Source organism: Pseudopipra pipra, chromosome W (genome assembly GCF_036250125.1).
Source record: "Pseudopipra pipra isolate bDixPip1 chromosome W, bDixPip1.hap1, whole genome shotgun sequence".
In the NCBI taxonomy this organism is placed as follows: domain Eukaryota; kingdom Metazoa; phylum Chordata; class Aves; order Passeriformes; family Pipridae; genus Pseudopipra; species Pseudopipra pipra.
Genome location: NC_087580.1, coordinates 50,036,477 through 50,057,136, shown reverse-complemented (window position 1 = coordinate 50,057,136; position 20,660 = coordinate 50,036,477). Strand labels below are relative to the sequence as shown.

At 46.2% G+C, this 20,660-nt stretch overlaps 1 protein-coding gene across 1 annotated transcript in view; it reads left to right on the top strand.

The window, feature by feature from the left end:
- The first annotated feature begins 1,500 nt into the window (after positions 1-1,500).
- Positions 1,501-20,660, top strand: part of LOC135405097 (E3 ubiquitin-protein ligase KCMF1-like) — a 63,836-nt gene continuing 44,676 nt past the window's right edge. Inside the window, exon 1 of the mRNA XM_064639809.1 lies at positions 1,501-1,879. Coding sequence (XP_064495879.1) covers positions 1,864-1,879 — 16 coding nt within the window. The 5' untranslated portion in view covers positions 1,501-1,863. The remainder of the gene's footprint in view (positions 1,880-20,660) is intronic.

Sequence of the window (20,660 nt, the reverse complement as noted above, 5' to 3'; positions counted from 1 at the left end):
TGCTGGCCACACTATTTCTGATACAGGCCAGGATGCCATTGGCCTTCTTGGCCACCTGGGCACACTGCTGGCTCATGTTCAGCTGGCTGTCAACTGACAATCCCAGGTCCTTTTCCACAGTGCAGCTTTCCAGCCACTCATCCCATTTTACCTTTACAATTTCTTCTCTAGACTAATGTCTTTTCGCAAAAGACAAAAAGTTGGAGGAAAAGCAAATAAAATTCTGCAAGTCACAAACTTTTTGCTTTTTCATCATTCTTTATGAGGTTCTGCCTCCCCCCTTCCCAACTCTGAGGCTCTCACTTCACTGTCACAGTAATCACGCATGCTGTTATCTTAAACCTCTTATGGGAAAGCTCCTGCAGCAGTCAGGAGCTGTGCAAGGTTTGGAGCTTCCTCTCCTCATTCTGAAACACACATCCCTATCCTTTGTAGCCTACCACTAGTAAGAGGCAGAATGGAAAAAAATGTACAGAAAAGTATGAGAATATCCCACTAAAATGGCTTAGTTCGCCTATGACAAATCAGTATGTTACTGTGGCCACCAGGTCACCCTCTCCACCTTTCAGCACTTCCAGCCTAAGCAGAAACACTGAAGATTATCAAGACTAGGTAAAACCCACACACGTGCAATACGGCACCTGTTGCAGGCAGGTTGGCATTTACCTTTCTCAGCTGATTGAGAAGTTACCTGAGCACCCTCAGCATTTCAGGAGTCAGGCAGCCAACATCAGGGCATGTGTCACTGCTCGCTACACCTCCCCAAATTACAGAGAGGGTTCTGCAAGCCACACTGGAAAGGAGAGGGAATGGGAAGTACCATGAACCACCTCGCTGAGCTTGTCCCCTTCCTCAGGGCTGCTGTCGGGTTGCTGCCATTCCTCGCTCTCTGGTGTCCTTACTAGGGGACGAGGGAGATCTCCGTGCACCTGCAGAGGCGCAGCCCCACCAATACAGCGGTGTGTTCTACAACAAGGGTGAGCGGGGGGACTCTTCTCCCTCCCGCGGCACACGGGCAATTGTCAGAAGCCAAAATGATGAAGAAGGCTGTGTCTCTAGTGAATGCCTGGAGACAGCAGTCTCTCCTAGTTTGGAGGAAGAAAGGGAGAGACCCATCCAGTTACATGTAAACTATGCTCAACTCCGTGGCTTTCCCTGTGCTGGGCGGTGCCGATCCTCCTTTCCATTGGCTGTGTATTTCGTCTTCCTTCCTGTTTGCAGTAGCAGTGGCTATTGGACAGAGAAGGAATGAAGAAAAAAAATAGAGAAAGAATTAAAAAACTCAAACAGGTGGAGAAGGAAAGAAACTGGGAGACCTTGATCTTAGGACAAGAAAGAGCTAAGGTGTACAAGGAGTCAGTGTTTTTATAGTAACAATAGAAGAGGGAATAGAGGTGGGAACTCGGGAAGCGGGATGTAGATTAAGGCGGCGGAAGAGGAAGAGAGGCCTAAGATTCACTATTCGTGGCGCCTGGGAAGTCACTGCTGGTGGATCCGCCCCCCTGAGGGAGGGAGGGGGAGAGAGAGAGAGACAGACAGAGACACAGACACAGACAGAGACAGAGCAAGACAGACAGACAGAGCGAGACAGACAGACAGAGCGAGACAGACAGACACAGAGAGACAGAGAGACAGGCAGGCAGGCCTGCTGGCCGGCCGGCTGGCCGGCTGGCTGGGGCCCTTGAAACAAATACCTCTTTGCTTCACAACACCCCCCCCCCCCATTTCTTTCCGCTTTTTCTTGCTTATTCACTTCGTGCTTGGGGGTCAGCGCGTAAGGCTGGAGGGACCGAGGCTGAAGCGACGCCCGAGCAGCCCAGCGGGAGCCTAGGGACAGGCCTGGGCAGCAGCCTCAAGATTAGGATGTCCCGACATGAAGGTGAGAGACCCAAGAGCGCGGGGAGAGGGAGCGGGGGGAGAGGGGGAGAGGTGAGGGGGGAGGGGGAGAGAAGAAGTAGGGGCGGGGGGGGAGATGTCCTTGAGCCCTGTACGGTCTCTCTTGCCGCTGTGTGAGGTGGGTCAACATGGCGGCACCGTCGCTGAGAGCGGGGCCTGTGGAGTCGGTCGCGGAAAGTGGCCATGGTGGGAGGAGGAAGGCGGCGGCCAAGCCTTGCTTTGCAGTGTCGCGGGAGGGGAGGCGGTGGCCGTGTACTTTATGGGGTAGGCTGTGAGTCCCTTTTCTGTCGCCACTAAGCACGCACGCCAGGCCTGTGCTTGCTGAGGTTGAAGGGCCTGCTGCAGTTTGAAGTGGGCCTGGTCTCTGCCACTCCTCACTAGCTTGCAACTCGGGCCTTGCCTCGTCCTAGTCAAGGCGTGTGTCCGAGGTAGATAATAGAGGGTAGGAGACAGGAGAGCTGTTTATTTTCACTTCTCTTACTTTTGTTTCACTGTTTGAAAGATGAACCTGAGAGGTGGGCCTGAAGGAATCTGTTTTGGGGGAAGGAGGAAGGTGTAAGGGGTGTGTGTATGTGTGTGGGGGTGTCAGGGTGGCTTGCTGATGTGCCCTGGGAGTTATGAATGGCATGATGTGAAGGGAGGAGTGCAGAAGAAGAGGAGGCAGGCTTGGCATGATATGCTCTCTGTGAGGGGAAGTATCTTCAGGTTTCTTAGGGTATGGAGGGAGGAGGAGGAGGAAAAGGGACTGTGGGGCATGAGGCTCCGGGACAGCAGCACTTGAGGGGAGATGATGCAAGGAGGGTGGCCTGGCATCCAGGAAAAGTAGATTGGGTTGTGGTCTACTTGGGTATAATGAAGGGGGGAGTTGCACAGCAGGTGTAGAAGGAACTTATGCAGGTAATTGGCTGTGGTGTTGGGACTGGGAGAAGGAGTTTATGCAGCCTTTGTGGCCGTGTTCAGGTGTAGTTTGTATTTTGGTAGCTCTGGCAGGTTGAGAAGTAATATATTCTTTTTAAATTTTGTATTTAAAAAGAGGAAACATGCCGATGTAGTAGCAGCTTTGGTAGAGAAATCATCATCGAATTATTTTACGTGTTTGTCCTTGTTCATTTTTTGGTGGGTTTTTCTTTGCTATGGGTATATAAAGTGGATAGTTAAGGATTAATAAAAAAAGTGAGAAGAATGGACAGAAAAATGAAAGGGAATTTATGTAGAGAGAAGTTATGTGTGATATTTGTAAATAAATTTACTTGGTCTTCTACTCCTTTTTACAGGTAATTGCACTAATATAAAATATTATGTAGAAGTTCTGCCTTGTGTCTTGAAAGGATAATTTTTTGCTCTGTTAGGAACTAAATTTAGCACCTGTCTCCATACATAATTTTGATTCTCCTAGAGCTGTGAGAATAATCTTTTTAAAAGGAATTGAGATATCTTTCTTTAATCTTGATGTTTTGAAAGCAATGTGCTAGAAGACTTCAAATTTCGGGAGTAATACTGACTTCTAGATGGAGGGTTGGTATGATAACTATTCAGTGTTATAGCTAGAGCATTTTGTTAGTGTGTGTGCTTGCCTATCTAAGACCAGACTTGCCTGAATCTACTAACCCTTTTTTCTAGTAAAGGTACCAAATTCTCTTGGTTCTTTTCTGATTAAGATGTGTTGTGTGTGTGTTTGTTGTTTGTTTTTGGTGGTGTGCAGGGAGATTTAAAGGTGATTTAAAGCAGGGTAGTAGGATGTGGACTTGTTAGATTGCACTGGTTAAAGCCATGAAAGTGGTACAATGTATTGTGATGTTTTATTTAAAGAGAATTATCAAAACAGTTTTTAAAAATATGTTCCCGATTGATAGAGATTATGTTTTGAGGTTTTTCTAGTGTATATTAGGTTTTGTTTGTAGTATGGGGAATAACGTTTTTCTCAGTCTTATCAGCAGAAATAAGTATGGAAATAATGTTAAGCATGGTTTTGTTAAAAATTGGAAATGGGTACATCGGTGTTCTTTGAAGTTGCATATTTTTAAAAATTAAAATATTTATCTTCTAATAAACTGTTGATGGTAATGTTACGTTGTTGACATAAATATCTTTCTATATAAAGAAGGAAAAACATCATCAAAATTGAAAAGATAAAGCTGCAGCAACAGTTGTACTTTTGCAATAGGTTTTATAGGAACCTGGTTTGTCTTGAGTTTTCTTGATGGTTTTCTTTTTTCCCCATTTAACATGTTAATTTTATATTAGTTATAAGGTTGCCTTGGTATAGGGTCTGTGGCTGGCTGAGAATTCTCAATCTGTAAGATGATGGAAATTGTTCTTGCAAGGATAAGGTATAGGAGAAAAGTGAGCTTCAAACATGTTAATAAATTGTATCACTGCTCTGTGTTTTTTGTCAAAATGGCTTGGTTTTGCTGGAATCAGTTTTGCAATGGGGAAGGATGTATTTGGGAAGATAAATGCTGGAGAACTTGGAATTCCAATGTCTCAGGGCTCTTAAATAAGTATCTGATGGAGGTATAATCTTACTTTTCTTGAGGGTCTATTGGTGATTTTCTTTGCTTTGTGGTGAGAAATAAAGTCACATTGCGATCAGAAGTTGGTTGGAAGACAGGAAAAGAGAGAGTAAATTCAACCATTGACCTTTTGCCATTGACTGCTGAATACCTTCAGAAGTGGAAAAGGTATAGAACTTGAGAAATTATCCAGAGTGGAGGATGTGAGGGAAGGGAATATTGGGATAGAAATGTTTGCAAATAAGACAGTTATTTGAGCTGGGGTGACTAAAAGGTCTTCCAAGAAACTTTAGAAAGAGCTAATTCTCAATAATGAGTGACACCAGATGAGTGAAATTAACTTGTGTTAAGAGGAAAAGCAATATGGAGAAACTTAACTTTTTGTGTACCTTATTGTCTAGTTCAGTGTTATCAACTTGGGAAAGGTTGTGGGGTATCACTATAGATAATCATGCTTGGTTTTGCTGCTACTGTGTTTGTTGGTGGTGAGATGTGAAAAATGTTACTGCATTCAGGAAGCTGTTCAGAACAGGTTGTCGGGTTGAGTACTCAGGAGTTGGGATGCTCCAGAACTACATAGCACAGAGAAACCTAATTCAGCCCTCTTTGAGCACTGTGAAATTACATAGCCACATATTATCTTTGTTGTACTCTGCCTTGTCAAGGGTGTATAGGGAAGGAGGCTGTTGTATGTAGGGGAGGACCAGATGAGGCATTATAGAAAGGAAGTATTTTTGTGAGTTGAATTTTGTTGTGGAAAGCTGGATTCATTCCTGCCTCTTCTATGGAGTTCTTGGGAAATGTCAGGCAAATCACTTAGACGAGAGTTTACAGGTGGCTGCTATCTGTGTTCCTTGTTTCATGAAGGCCAACTGAAAATTTTGGGCATTCACAACTGTGACTAATACCTGCAAATTAGTGACTTTCAAACAAAATCCATTCTTGGCCTAGGGAACTTTAACTAGTTGGACAAATGTGGTAGTTAAAGGCTGTGAAAATGAGTCATAAGAAGACAAACAGTTAAATTCAGGCAGAATAGACACTGAAAAAAATCTTTATCTTCAAGGCTGACAAAGAACCTAAAAAGAATGAATAGCTTTAATATAGATGAAGAGTGCCTATAACTTTTTTTTTCATAATACAAGAACAGGAGGTTATACAATTAAAGAGGCTGATTCACTGATTAACAGAAGTGCTTTTTCACACAGTATGTAACTAGACTGCAATACTTTCTCACAGAAAAAAATTATACCACTTGGTTTCCAGTTTAAAGGATTAACGCTTTTGGATTATATCTCAAATTTTGTATTTCGTGTCTCAACTATTTGAGACTAAAAGGTTGCTGTAGAGAATCTAATGTCCTATATTCTATGATGTTCCTACAGCTTTCCATGAATAGTCATCTGAACCTCTGATCTGAATTCATGCTAATTACTATGTTCTTATGTAAATATGATCCTTAATGTCATTCACATATACTGGCTTTACATGGCAAGGTTTTGGTGGTGGGGAGTTCCAGAGGTAGCCTCAGTGAGGAGAGATGTGGTGGACAGCTGGACAGCGCTGGTTCTAGTTGGATCTGCAAAGAACTACTGCTGGCCAAAGCTGAGCCACTGAAGTTGATGGCACCTCTGAAAATAAATTTAAGAAAGGGTAATTATGCTCTGCAGCAGTATGTGTAAGAAAAGGGGAAAGGGAGTGGAAGTGTAAGAAACAAGTTCACAGACAGCAAGGTCAGGAAAAAACAGGAGGAGTAGGATGTGCTCGTGTTGCTATAACAGGTATATTTCCCTGCAGCCTATGGAGAGGAGTGGGAGCGGACCAGTGATGGGATCTGTGGCCTGTGGAAAGGACCACAATGTAGCAGGCTCCAGGAGTGAACTGCAGCCCATGGAGAAGACCCCATGCTGGAGCAGTCTTTTCCTGAAGGACTGTTGTCTGTGGAGAGGACCTGTGCTGGAACAGGGGGGAAAGTGTGAGGAGGAGTGGCAGAGACAAACTTTTGCACTGACTGCAACCACCAATTTCACATCCCTCCTGTTTGGGGCAAGGAAGTACAAGAGTTGGGAATGAAGAAGTGGAGACTGGGAAGAAGGGTAGGGTGTGAAGGGAGAGGAAAGTGTTTTAGTTTTTTGGGGTTTATTTCTTGCCATCCTACTTTATTTTTAATTGGCAATAAATTAAATCATTTTTCCCCAAGTTGGGTCTGTTTTGCCTGTGACAGTAATTGGTAAGTGATCTTCCTATCTTTATCTCTACCCACAAGCTTTTCCATCCTATTACACCCTCCCACCCCCATCCTCTTTAGAAAGGAGAGTGAAAGTGTCTGTGTGGCTATCTGATAGCCAGATGAGGTTCATAGAATCATTTAGGTCGGAAAAGACCTTTAAGATCATTGTGTCCAACCATTAACCTAGCACTGCCAAGTCCACCATGATTTGGTGCAAGGGTTAACCCACCATAGCATGTTTGTTTCAAAGTTAATTATGATAACACTGTGATAAAGTAACAATGAAATAAGGTAATTTTGAATTTCTTTCAGTGCAGAGTATAGTGACATGCTCAATAGTTTCACTAGTTTCCAGTATGTGTAAATTAATTTTTTGGTTTTGAGCTATTTTGTGAAGCTTTACTTTTGCATAAGCTTGACAATTGCCTAGAACCTCTAAGTGAGATCTCTGCAAATGTAAAATATTTTGGTTTTTCTTCATAGAAGTGCATTCAACTTTTCTTATCACGTGCTCTTCGTTCATAGAGTTCAGAAGTGAGTACGAGCAGTTGCTTGACTCATACCTTTTACAGTCTTTGGTTCAAGGTTGGAGTCCTTTTTGAAGATGAATAAAACCCTCAAGGTACTTTGACAAGTGACTAGGTTTATTGTTTAAAATAAAGCTGTTTTTTCTGTGTGATGGGTTGATCTTGGCTGGATGTCAGGTACCTACCAGACTGCTCTATCATTCCCTTCCCCAACAGGATGGGAGAAGAAAATAAGATGGGAAATCCCTCATAGATAAGAGATAAAGGCAGTTTACTAAAGCAAAAGTGAAGGCTTGTGGGTGATAGGGGATGTGATACACCCACTCAGTGCCATGTTTCTTTGCCACTTCCCTATGTGTAGTATAGGGACCTTCTCTCTTCCCACAGTATGTAGGGGTTTTGTTTGGGCAGGACCACGGTGGTTGGCAGATCCCCTAGTGTTGACCAGCCAAGTGGCTGCAGCTAAATTTGTATCTCGATGCTTCCATGCCCCATTACCTAATGCTCTTAACATAGTCTTCAGCAGTCCATTATACCTCTCAATCTTTCCAGAGGCTTGTGGGTGATCAGGGATGTGATATATCCACTCAATGCCATGTTTCTTTGCCCAAGAGTTGATGAGGTTATTTCGAAAGTGAGCCCCACTGTCTGATTCAATTCTCTCTGGGGTCCCATATCGCCACAGAATGTGCCTCTCGAGGCCTAAGATGGTGTTTCGAGCAGTGGCCTGGTTTACAGGATATGTTTCCAACCAACCGGTAGTTGCCTCCACCATGGTGAGTATGTAGCTCTTGCCTTGGTGTGTTCATGGCAGTGGTCCAATGTAGTCAATTTGCCAGGCCTCACCATATTGGAAACCCAGCCACCGTCCGCTGTTCTGGGGAGATTTTACTTGTGTGGGCCTGCTTGATTGCAACATGTTTCACATTCATGAATAACCTGTGTGATGGCCTCCATGGTCAGGTCCACTCCTCCATCACGAGCCCATCTGTACGTCGCATCTCTTTCTAGATGTCTTGATGTTTCATGGGCCCATCAGGCCATAAATAGCTCACCCTTCTGCTCCCAGTCTAAGTCTACCTGAGCTATTCCAATCTTGGCAGCCTTATCCACCTGCTTATTGTTCTGATGTTCTTCAGTGGTGCGACTTTTGGGCATGTGAGCATTGACGTGACGCACCTTCAGAGTCATGTTTTCTACCTGTGCAGCGATGTCCTGCCACAATGCAGCAGCCCAGATGGGTTTACCCCTGCATTGCCAATTGGTCTTCTTCCATTGCTGAAGCCACTGCCACAGGGCATTAGCCACCATCCCGGTGTCAGTGTAGAGATACAGTACAGTGTAGAGATACACTGTTCTCATTCAGCAATCTTTAGGGCCACTTGGATGGCTTTCACTTCTGCAAATTGATTTGACTTTATAAGTGCTTTATAAGTAAAGGTTATTCTTAGAGTACTTCTGTGACCCTCACGGGTCAAAGTAATAGTGGTAGGTGTTGCTATAGACATTTCAGATAGCTGCCTGAAGGAACAGGGGATCTGCAGAGCACAAATTATTAGGCTTAGTGCATGGCATCATATTAAAGAAATGGTATTTAAATGGTGTTTTCACATATATTGGGTGGGGTTTATACTATGTAATGGTGAGAGTTACTCTTTTTCTTGTATCCTGGAAGCAGAAATGATTTAAGCAGTGTGACCAGAAAGCCGAATAAGGAGCTCATCTGATAGGATTGTTGAGAATCATATGTAAAATTCCGACAGTCTATTCAGGAATTAAAAAAAACACAACAGTTTTAAATAAAAATTGGTTGGGGGTACAGAACCAAATAATTCATTGGGGAATGCCATGATGGATGTCTTCTGAGCAACTGTATCAGATCAGCAGCTAATGGCTTCTGTTTGTGATGCAACACATTTTTCTCTTTCTTCAAAGGTTCTTTGTTAAATAACTCTTTTGAAGACAGTGGAATTTTTTTTAATTGTATAGAATAATGTGTTAAACCTCTATAGACTGCAAGAAGTTATCTGCATTCTTTTTTGTGACACTAAGGACTTTAGTCTCAGCTATATCATGCAGTTATAGTAGTCTATGCTGCTTTAGTTTCTTTTGGTTCAAATGAGGCAATACCTTTGAATTGTTAGATTTATATAGTTCAAGAAAAAATAAATTAGAAGTTCAGGAGGTTAGAGAAGTTGCATATAAACAGTAGGGTTGGGAATACTTTTGTTTTCTAACTGTAGTTGTTCTAAGGCCTCTGCAAAGGGTGCAGAAGAAAAGCAGACCTGTTTGTAGGCTCTAACTTGAAAAAGCTTGAACTATTTTTGTAAAATACATTCTGTGGTCAATATTACAGCTGCTGCACTAGGGCCTTTGCTGTACCATACCTGTCTTTGACAGGCTAATGCAGGATTAAAAAAGTTTTTGACATCTGTTGGTATTGTCAGGAGGCTGGTAGGAGGTGCTGAGCTATTTCTGAATTACTGTTCTGCAAAGCAACATTGCCAGTGCTGTAAGGTGGTGACTGCTATGGCAAGTGTGGCAGAACATAGGATGAGAACAATTCATCCTTAGGGTCTCCTGCAGGAGCCAGGGTGGGCTAACTCACTATATAGAGAGCTCATACAAGATGTTAAAAAGTTTGTTTAAAGAAGTACTAGGAACATGGAAGTTCTGTGTTACAGGTAGACTTACTCTCTAGGCCCCTTCCCAAATGCCATCTTCTTAAAAATTGCTCTGAAATGAATTGATGAAATATCAAGCTTGTGTATGTGTGTACATAATGTCCTAGTCTAGAGAACTGTGCTGTCTTGATGTTGTAAAACAGTAGGGTGATAGAGTTGTATGTTTCTGTGATGTGCATTCTTAAAAGGAAACTTGAGAATACAGCACGTGGGTGAGACTATCTTATGTGCAGCATCAAATCAAATAATGGTTTGGGTTGGAAAGGACCTTTAAATTTAAAGATCTTGTAGTCCAACCCCCCTGCCATGGTCAGGGACATCTTTCACTAGATCAGGCTGCTCAAAGCTTCATCCAGTTGGACCCTGAATGCTTCTGAGGATGGGGCAACCTTCCAACTTCTCTGGGCAACCTGTTCCAGTGTCTCACTACCCTCTTTCAGTTCTAAACTGTTGCCCCTTGTTCTGTCACTACAGGCCTTGGTAAAAAGTCTCTCTAAGTCCCCTTTAAGTATTAAAAGACTGCAATAAGGTCTATCCCAACTCTCTCAGCCTTTCTTCATAGGAGAGGTGTTTCAGCCCTCTGACCACTTTTGTGGCCCTCTTGCACCTGTTCTAAAAGGTCCCTGTCTGTCTTTTACTGGGGACCCCAGAACTGTACGCAGTACTCCAGGTGGGGTCTCACAAGAGCAGAGAGGGAAACTCACCTCCCTTAACCCACTGGCCATGCTTCTTTTGATGCAGCCCAGGATATGGTTGGCTTTCTGAGCTGCAAGCACACACCACTAGGTCATGTCCAATTTTTTATCCACCAGTACCCCCAACTCCTCTGCAGCACTGCTCTCAATCCATTAATTCTCCAGCCTGTATTGATCCTGGGGATTGCCCTGACCCAGGTGCAAGACCTTTCACTTGGCCTTACTGAACTTCATGAGGTTTGCATGGGCCCACTCCTCAAGCCTGTCAAGGTCCCTCTGGATGGCATCCTTTCCCTCTAGGGAATCAACTGCACCACTCAGCTTGCTGTCATCTGCAAACTTGCTGAGGGTGCACTCAGTCCCAGTATCTCTATTATTGATGAAAATATTAAATAATATTGGTCCCAATAAAGATCCTTGAGAGACACAACTTGTTACTGGTTTCCACTTGGACATTGAGCCACACTTTATGTGCATCTGTGGTGTTTTAAAACCAGCTGGGAATTAAACTCCAAACAAACCGCTCCCCTCCCCCCTGCCCCCTCCAGTGAGAGAGGGACAAAGGCAGAGACTATGGGTTGAGATAACAATTTACTGAAAACAAACAGCAATGGAATAAGAAATGCACAGTAACAGCAGCAATATTAATAACAAAAGTATACAAAAGGAAGTGATTTACACACCAAAGGTGTTCACCACCTCGACTCTGTTCTTCATGGCCGCTGAGACAAAGACAAATGGTGGACATTCCACAGCCAGCACCACATGGCCTCCTGAGACAAAGACCAGATGGTGGAGGCTCTCCATAGCCAGCGTTCCTCATCCCCGAGCCAATGAAAAACAAAGATGGACAAACCCCCCAAAAGCCAGATTGTCCATGTTGTACTGCTGACTTGCGGACTGCTGGGCTCAGCTGTGGTCGGCAGTATTCAGATCGGCTCAGCTCCTCTCTGCTTGGCTTGGCTCACCGCTGCTCCATTCCTGGACCGAACCACTCAGTGCAGGCTTGCCTTTGCAGCTCTGTTCCCCGTGGCTGCTTCCTCCACAAGCGCTGAGGTGCACGTGCTCTGCTGGGCTCAGCTGTGTTTGCCACTTGGACTTGCATTCTTCCTGAGGGATGGGAAGAGATGGGTGGTGGCAGGAGAGGGACAGAGTCTGCGGCTCTGGTCCTGGCAACTTCCCCAAGGAAGAAAGGGAACAAAATAGCACAATTTTGGCCTCTGTTCCTCCCCCCACCCCCCTCTCTAAGCCACACCCCCCAGTGATGATGTGGGTGGCATAGAATAGCAACTTAGCCACGCCCACATGGCTCTAGGCCCTGCCCCCACCATGAGAAAACATAGGACAGCATCTCATGTTTTTAAAGAAGGTGATAACAACTGCAGGTGCATTTCTCGGAGGGTGAGCATTTTCTCACAGGTATGTGATGATTTTAGATTGCTCATAAATCTACTGAGCAAAAATGAGTCTTTTGGAATGGTCCTTGTAGTTTAGGAATGGTACTCCCCAATTTAGTACTCCCACTAAAACGATGCTACTGCTCACTCTCCCCTGTGAGTGGCTGGAGAGGAGAATTGGAGGCACAAAATGTGAAGATCACGGGTTGAGATAAGAACAATTTACTGGAAACTGCAATGAGACAAGAAAACAAACAGTAACAGCAACAATACTAATGAGAGTGTACAAAAGAGAGAGTGATTCACATGCCAAAAAAAATAAATGCTCACTGCAGAGCTCATGACAATAAACAATGCTGGATGGCTTCCCCCACACACAAGTTTTTTTTGACCGGAAGGAACCCCTTCTCCTCAGAAGCAAGAGACAGTCCCTTTCCCCCGCCCCAGCAATGATGTGAGGTGGTATATAATAACCCTGTCCTGGCCAGAACCAGGACATTATTCACCCCTCATTTTATACCATCTATGTCATGCCCAGATACTACACCTTCCAACTATATACACGTGTGCTTATGTATAGTTATATATATGTATAGTTTCTTCAGTCAATGGCTGTCCCTCTAAGATGTCTGTTGAGTTCATTCAGTCCATGAATGTGAGTTCTATCTGTCTTAGCTGTCTTCCAGGGCAGGAGGGCTGGTGTGCTGTCGACTGGTTGCAGGCTGCATCAGGAGCTCATGACTGATGTATCTGGAACAGTCCATCTTCATTGTCCATGGTAGTTATGACATACAGTGGCAGTATCATTCAGCAACCAATATTATACAATTCAACATTATCAACTTTTGTCACCCAAAAATCAAATCCCCTTGAGGTACAGTGTGTTTCCCCATCCCTCTGCATTACCCACCAAGTGCACCCAGGTCCTTGAGCAAAAACAATCCCATGTATGGATTTGCCTTTGCTTAAGGCAGGACTAATCCAGACTGTCTTCCCTAACACATTCCTCATATGCACCACAGTGACTTTATCCCCTTCTACAGTATGTGGGGGTTTTAACAGTATATTGTACCGTTCCATTTTCCCAGAGGCTGGTGTGTGATAGGAAATATAATATACCCACTCAATACTGTGGTCCCTGGACCAGGTGTCTATGAGGCTATTTTTGAAATGAGTCCCGTTGTCCGACTCAATTCTTTCTGGGGTGCCATGTTGCCACAGCACTTGCTTTTCAAGGCCCAAGATGGCATTCTGGTCAGTTGCGTGTTTCCAGCATTGTCAGCACGTAGCACTTGCCTTGGCGGGTTTGTGGGAGTGTGATCACAGAATATCCTGAGTTGGAAGGGACCCACAAGGATCATTGAGTCCAACTCTTAGCCCTGCACAGGACCATCCCCAAGAGTCGCACCATGTACCTGAGAGTATCATTCAAACACTTCTTGAACTCTGGCAGGCTTGATGCTGTGAATACTTCCCTAGGGAGCTTGTTCCAGTGCCCAACCACTCTCTGGGTGAAGAACCTTTTCCTAATATCCAACCTAAACCTCCCCTGACACAACGTCATCCCATTCCCTTGAGTCCTGTCACTGGTCACCACAGACAAGAGAACAGTGCCTGTCCCTCTTCTTCCCCTCACGAGGAAGTTGTAGACTGCAATGAGGTCTCCCCTCAGTCTCCTCCAGGCTGAACAGACCAAGTGACCTCAGCTGCTCCTCATATGGCTTTTCCTCAAGGCTCTTCACCATCTTTGTTGCCCTCCTTTGGATGCTCTCTAATAACTTAATATCTTTCTTATATCGTGGTGCCCAAAACTGCACACAATATTCAAGGTGAGGCAGCACCAGTTCAGAGCAGAGTGGGACAATAACTTACTTTGACTGCCTGGCAATGCTGTGCCTGATGCACACCAAGACATGGTTGGCCCTCCTGACTACCAGGGCACTGCTGACTCATTCAACTTTCCGTCAACCAGGACCCCCAGGTCTCTTTCTGCAGCACTGCTTTCAAGCATCTCATTCCCCAGTCTGTCCATACATCCAGGGTTGCTCCATCCTAGGTGCAGAATCTGGCACTTTCCCTTGTTGAACTTCATATGATTGGTGATTGCCCAGTCCTCTAATTTGTCAAAGTGTCTCTGCAGGGCCTCCCTGCCTTCGAGGGAGTCAGCAGCTCCTCCGAGTTTTGTATCATCTGGAACCTTGCTTAGTATCCCTTCCAGTCCTGCATCCAAGTCATTTATGAAGATGTTGAAGAACACAGGGCCTAAGATGGAGCCCCACTAGTGACAGGTCACCAGTCTGATGTTTTCCCATTCACTATAACCCTTTGTGCTTGACCTATGAGGCAATTGCTCACCCACCGCGTGATGTGTTTATTCAGCTGTGTGCTGGACATTTTGTCCAGAAGGATCCTGTGAGAGACAGTATTGAAAGCTTTACTGAAATCCAAAAAGATTATATCAACTGGCTTCCCTTGTTCATCTAGGTGGGTTACCTTGTCATAAAAGGAAATCAGATTCGATAAGCAAGACTGCTGTGCTGGCTGTGACCAATAACTGCATTGTCTTTCAGGTGTTTTTCAATACTTCCTAAAATAATCTTCTCTGTAACTTTACCAGGCACTGAAGTGAGACTGACGTGCCTGTAGTTTCCAGGGTCCTCCTTCTTGCCCTTCTTGAAAATCAGGACAATATTTGCCAGCTTCCAGTCAGGTGGGACCTCTCTGGATTCCCAAGACCTCTCAGAAATCATCGAAAGAGGTTTTCCGATGACATAAGCTGACTCTTTGAGGATTCTTGGATGAATCCCATCAGGTCTCATACATTTGTAGGGATCCAGCTCGAGCAGCAGATTCTGCACAATTTCAGGGTCCACTGGGAGTTGATCATTCTTGTAGTCATGGTCCTCTAGCTCAGGGCATTGAGACCTCCCTTGGTCTGTTGTCTATGTCGAAGACAGAGGCAAAGAAAGTGTTAAACTCCTTTGCCTTGTCTCTGTCCCTGTTTGTGAGGTGACCATCCTCATCCTGGAACAGGCTGATGATATTTTTAGACTACCTATTGCCATTAATATATTTGAAAAAACTCTTTGTATTGTCCCCCACATTTCTGCCCAGGTTCAACTCCAGTTGAGCTTTGGTTGCATTCATTTTCTCCCTACAGCGGCAAGCAGCATTTCTGAATTCTTCCCATGTCACCTGACCTTGCTTCCACTGGGCATACGCCTTCCTTTTTTGTCTTATTGCCAAGAGAAGATCCCTGCTCAGCCAAGTCGGCCTTCTGCCTTGCCTGCTTGACTTCCGACATTTGGGAATTGCCTTCTCCTGTGCCCTTAGGAGGTGGTGTTTAAAAAGTGACCAGCAGTGATGGACCCCAGGACCTGGAAAAACATTTTCCCAGGGGACCTGACTAATTCCCTGAGCAGCCTGGTCTGCTCTCCTCACGTCCAGAGTTGAGGTTTTGCTGGCACTTTTCCTCCTGTCAACAGAGATTTTAAACTCTATCACTTCATGGTCACTGAGGCCAAGACGGCCACCATCTCCACTTCGCTCCCGAGATCTGCTCTGTTGACAAGCAGCAGATCAAGGAGAGCATCTTTCCGAGTCATCTCCCTTAGGACCTGTTCCATAAACTTGTCATCCAGGTTTTTTAGGAATCTTCTGTCCCAGGTTGTACCAGCTGTGTGATGCTCCCAGTTAATTTCTGGCAAGTTGAAGTCCCCCATGAGGACAAGGGCAGTTGACTTGGAAGTGTCCCTTCGTTCCTCAAAGAATAATTCATCGGTATCATCGTTCTGGCTGAGAGGTCTATAGTAGACTCCCATGATGACATTCGCATTATTTGTTTGCCCCTCAATTCTTACCCAGAGGCTCTCAACTGCGCCATTGCCAACTGTGAACTCCATACATTCTAACCCTTCTATTACAAACAATGCCACCCCCTCTACCTCTTGTGCCCTGCCTATCCCTCCTGAAGAGCCTGTAACCATCCAATAGGGCGTTCCAGTCACAGGTCTCATCCCACCAGGTTTCACTTATGCCAATGATGTCAAATCTCTGGCACTGGGCCAAAGCTTCAAGCTCATCTTGTTTGTTCCTCATGCTGCATGCATTGGTATAGAAACATTTCAGGTGTGGTACATTGTAGCCAATACCTCATGAAGCAGATTGAGGGATCCCATTAGTGCTTGTTTCCTCAAGTTTTGGCACACCATCCTATCGCTCATCACTGGCAAGCCTGGTTTTGTCCCTTTCCCCCTTCCAAGCTAGTTTAAAGCTCTGTCAACAAGCCCCGCTAGCTCCTGTGCTAGAACTTTTTCCCCTCTGAGATAGGTGTATCCCATGAGGTGTCAGTAGACCAGGTGTCGAGTAGATCATCCTATGGTTAAAAAGCCCAAAATATTTCCAATTACACCAACCTCATAGCCGCATGTTGTCCTGATGGATCTGCCTATTCCTATCAATATTTTTACTTGATACTAGAAGGATCAAGGAAATCACTACCTGTGCTCCTGATCCCTCTACCAATTGTTCCAGGGTCCTGAAGTCTCTTGATTGCCCTCAGACTTCTCAGTTATTTTGTCACTGCCAATTTGAGCAACCAATAGCAGATAACAATCAGAGTGCCTTATTAGACTGGAGAGTTTTCCAGTAATGTCCCTTACCCAAGTCCCTGGGAGACAACAGACTTCCCTATGAGTTGGGTCTGGTCTGCATATCAGTCCCTCCATTGCCTTTAGAAGGGAGTCTCCTATTACAACTACCCTTCTTTTCCTCTTGACAGAGGAGGTCGTGATGCAGGGTACAGGTGGTGTTGCTTTAGGAGACTCCTCTATCCCAAAAGGACCTTTGCCCACCTCATCACTTGTCTGGCCTTCTAGTTCCATGTCCTCATACCTGTTGTAGAAGGTGCCAGTCCTACTTGTTAACTTTTCAGGAGGAGGAACCTTTCTCCTGGTACGTGCAGTGACCAGCTTCCAGCCTTCATCTTCAACAGCCCCTTGACTAATTACCTTGCAGGGTTCTGAGTCCACCCGCTTCTCCGCTGCAATGGAGGTTCAAGATTCCTGAGAGTCTTGAGACCGTAGCGTCTCTGTAAATAACCGGTCAATCTCTTGCTCTTTTGCTCGAATACTACACAGCCTTTTTCACTTCCTCCTGTAGCTCCCTCACCTGGCAACACAGCTCTTCAACCAGGGCACAACTTCTGCAAAATAATTTTGTCTGCCTCAGCCTCACAGAGAGGCATCAGGCACTCCTGGCAACCTGTGACCTGGAGAGCTACATCTACCATCAGCAGATCTGTCTGGCTGGAGGTCTCTGACACAGCTGGTTCAGTGACTCCTGCAGCTACAGGGCATTGAGCTCTACGGTGTGTCAGTACCATAACTGAAGAAGCTTACACTAGTATGTTAATAAGGCTGGGGCTGAAAGGATCTTATTGTGCTCTTCTCCACCAGATACCGAGTCTGTTTGCTGCCTCTATTGGCTGCCCCTTATGGTCGGAGAGGAGCCCTTCCTGCTCGCCCTGCCAGCACAAACTGCCATGCCCTCACTGCTGTGCCATACTTCTGTTTGCCCACTCTTGTTTGCTGCCCTCCAGGTTGCTTGCCCTCCCTAGAGCCGTTTAAATCTCCCATGGGAATCCCCCTGTACAGCTCAATCTAACCCTCACCACTGGACTTACCTCAGTTGCTGCCGCTGCCACCTCACTGACTGAGGCATGTAAAAATTATGCAAGACTGGAAGGGGATCATTTTGTGGTATATTTTGGATACTTCCTGTGTATGCCAACAGGAAAAAAATTAGAAACCTTAAATCATGAAGCCATGGGGGTGACCCTTGCTTATGAGACAAAGAGAAAGCAAGATGGATGTGTGGTATGACAGGCAGCACATCATGAGCGGCTGTGTGGCTGTGATGGCTGCTGCCCAGTAAACTTGCAGCTGTCCTGTGCTACCAAAGGCCCCTGAACCCCACTCCCTCTCCCCCTCCCCCGCAGGCGGCGCACTGTAGAAGGGGATTAGTTGGGCGATTTTCTGTCCCTTTGGAATGAAACAGGGGAATGAAGGGGTCCAGGTCATTATTAGAATCTCACTATGAGAATCTGAGTCTATCACTCCAGGCAGCACAAATAGACCCATTCTGGTAGTGGAGGACCTTCCAATCAGTAGTGCATGTACCCCTGGGCTAAGGGGACCTCAACGCCCAGTTGGGATTAGTACTACCTGTGTGGAAGTTATGAAGACTGAGTCCTGGTTGGATAAGTCCAGCTCAGCGCTGGCTGAGGTGGAGGGGTACAAAGTGCTGGCTGAGGTGGGGGGGCACAAATTGCCAGCCTGTTCCCTTGTGTTGCATTTGTTTGCTGTATTGGGGCGTGCGACAACGCCCCTCGCTACCAGTTTTTTGGCACCCTCCTTGCTTTTGGGTGCTTGCGGGGTGCCACTGCTAAGGGTCTCCTAGGACAATCTCTTTGAAAGTGGTCGGGCACCACAGATGTAACAACCACTTCTGGGTCTGGCTCCCTCCTGTGTTCTTAATTGGGCACTCAGTGCTACTGCTAACAAGTCAGTCTGATGTGCCATTGAGCCAGCCCCTTGACAGGTACGAACCAGTTATGCAATGCTACAGCTCTCCCTTTCAGGAAGGGCTTGTAGAGCTCTTTTACAGTCAGGGTTCGCGTTCTCGAAAGCCAGTTACCTGCTAAGTATTTCTCTGGCTTCCTAGTTTTCAATCTGCCTATCTAAGGCAGATTGCAGCCGATCCAAGAATTGGGTGTATGATTCTGTTGGGCCTTGCATTATTTTTGTGAATGATAAATTGGTGTCTCGGTCTGATGTGGGTAATTTCCTCATAGCATTGCATGTTTAGCTATTACTTCATATACTTCCCTATTGTACCCAGTTTGAGAGTCTATTGAACTGTAATTACCCTCCCCGGTTAGTTGATGTGCTGTTACACCTGCCTGTGGGTCATTGGCATAAGCAGAGCAATTCTCCCTAAAATCGGTCAGCCACACGTTGTACTGCATGTTAGTAAGACTTATTTTTAGTAGGGTCCTCCAATCGTGTGGCATAAAAATGTAGGTGGAACTCAGTGTCTCTAAAAATGCAAGGGTGTTAGGTGAGGACACGCCAGTTTCCCTTATTAGTTGTCTCAATTCTTTTGTTAGTTCGTGTGGTAAAGGTTGGAATCGACGGTTCTGACGTGGGCCAATAATGACGGGGCATGCGTTGATTACTTGCAAGTCTCCCACTCGTAATGCCTCCTCTTGACACAAACCCCACCTATCAACCAATCCCTCCCCGTTTGCTACCTCGCTCCCTCCCGACAGAACCATCCCGGATTCCTCCTCCTCATCCCCCCATTCCTCCCCCGCTGTGGTCCCAGTAAACCCGGTTCCCTGTGGGGGGGTAGTGGTGGGTGGTGGAGGCGGCAAGGGGGCGGGGTTACCTCCCCCTTTGTGCCTATGGGTGGGGCGGGGCGGGGCTGGGGTCAGAAGGGATGGGTCAGTTTCCGGTCCATGTGGCAGGCAAGATGGTGGCACCCATGCCGGGGCACGTGGCCGGCGATCATCCGCGGTGCGGGGTGGCAAATATGCTGGGTTACCTCCCCCATCGCCATTACGGAGCCCTCTGTGCTAGTCCCATGGGCTGGGATCTCGCATCACAGGCCCTGTCCCCTCCCGCCGACCTGCATCCCCTTGGCTCCCGGTTCCTGACCCGAAACTTAAGTCACGAACAGCTCCTCTCCCTCCCCCCGCTGGACTTTGTGCGTTTGAGTTCCTACGCCTAAAAGTCGGGCTGTTGCCAGCAGTGTGAGCAGGGGGGTGTGTGTTGGTGTTGGATGCATGTGTTGTCCGTTCGTGTGCTCTGTTTAGTGCAGACATTATGACTTGCCAGGCTGGAAAAGCATTGTTAGCTTGGGGGTCTCCCCCCTGGGCTTTCAGTTTTATAAGGTTTCCTATTTTGTCCCATATATCTATGTGAAGGGCTTCAACTAATGGCAGTTCAGGGACAACTGCCTTAATAAAGAGTACAAGCTCTGTTAGTTCGGCCCTCGTGGCTTGTATGTGATATGGTTTTAGCAGGATAGCCAGTGCATCTGTGTCTTGTGATATTTCAGTGGAGAAAAAATTTCCCATTTTACCTTTAAGTCTCGGCGCTGTAGACGCGCGCTGCTGGAAACTCTTTGTCTATTTGCTGGCTTCTTCCGGTTCTTGGTCGGCTGGGTCCGCATGGTTAGGCTGCGGCGTCTTGGCGTTGGTGGTGGCGACGCAGTTTCTCGGCGGCGGCGGCAGGGCGTCTGCGGCGCGGGGCATCTGCAGCACGGGGCATCTGCGGCGGGCGCGGGGTGTCTGCGGCGGGCGCGGGCTGCAAGCGGCTTTCGGCAGCGGCTGGCGGTGGCGGCGGCTGCGGGCGCAGGCAGCGGCAGGCGAGCGTGGGCTGGGGCTGCGGCATCACGGAGCTGCAGCAGTTTTGCTTCGGTGGATGCTGGAGCCCGGTTCGCTGTCTTTGGCTGCCTGCTGTTCTGATCTATCGACTTCTTTTCTTCTTTCTTCTTTTCTTCTTTTTCCTGTGCATTTTTCGTAATAATTTTCTAGCTCACTAAACTAAGATTGCGTTTCTCAGACACGGCTGAGACAATGGCTTAAAGACGTCTATGTTTTTTTTCGGTGAAAGATCCCCGCATCGGATTAATCGATGCGATAATCGGAATCTA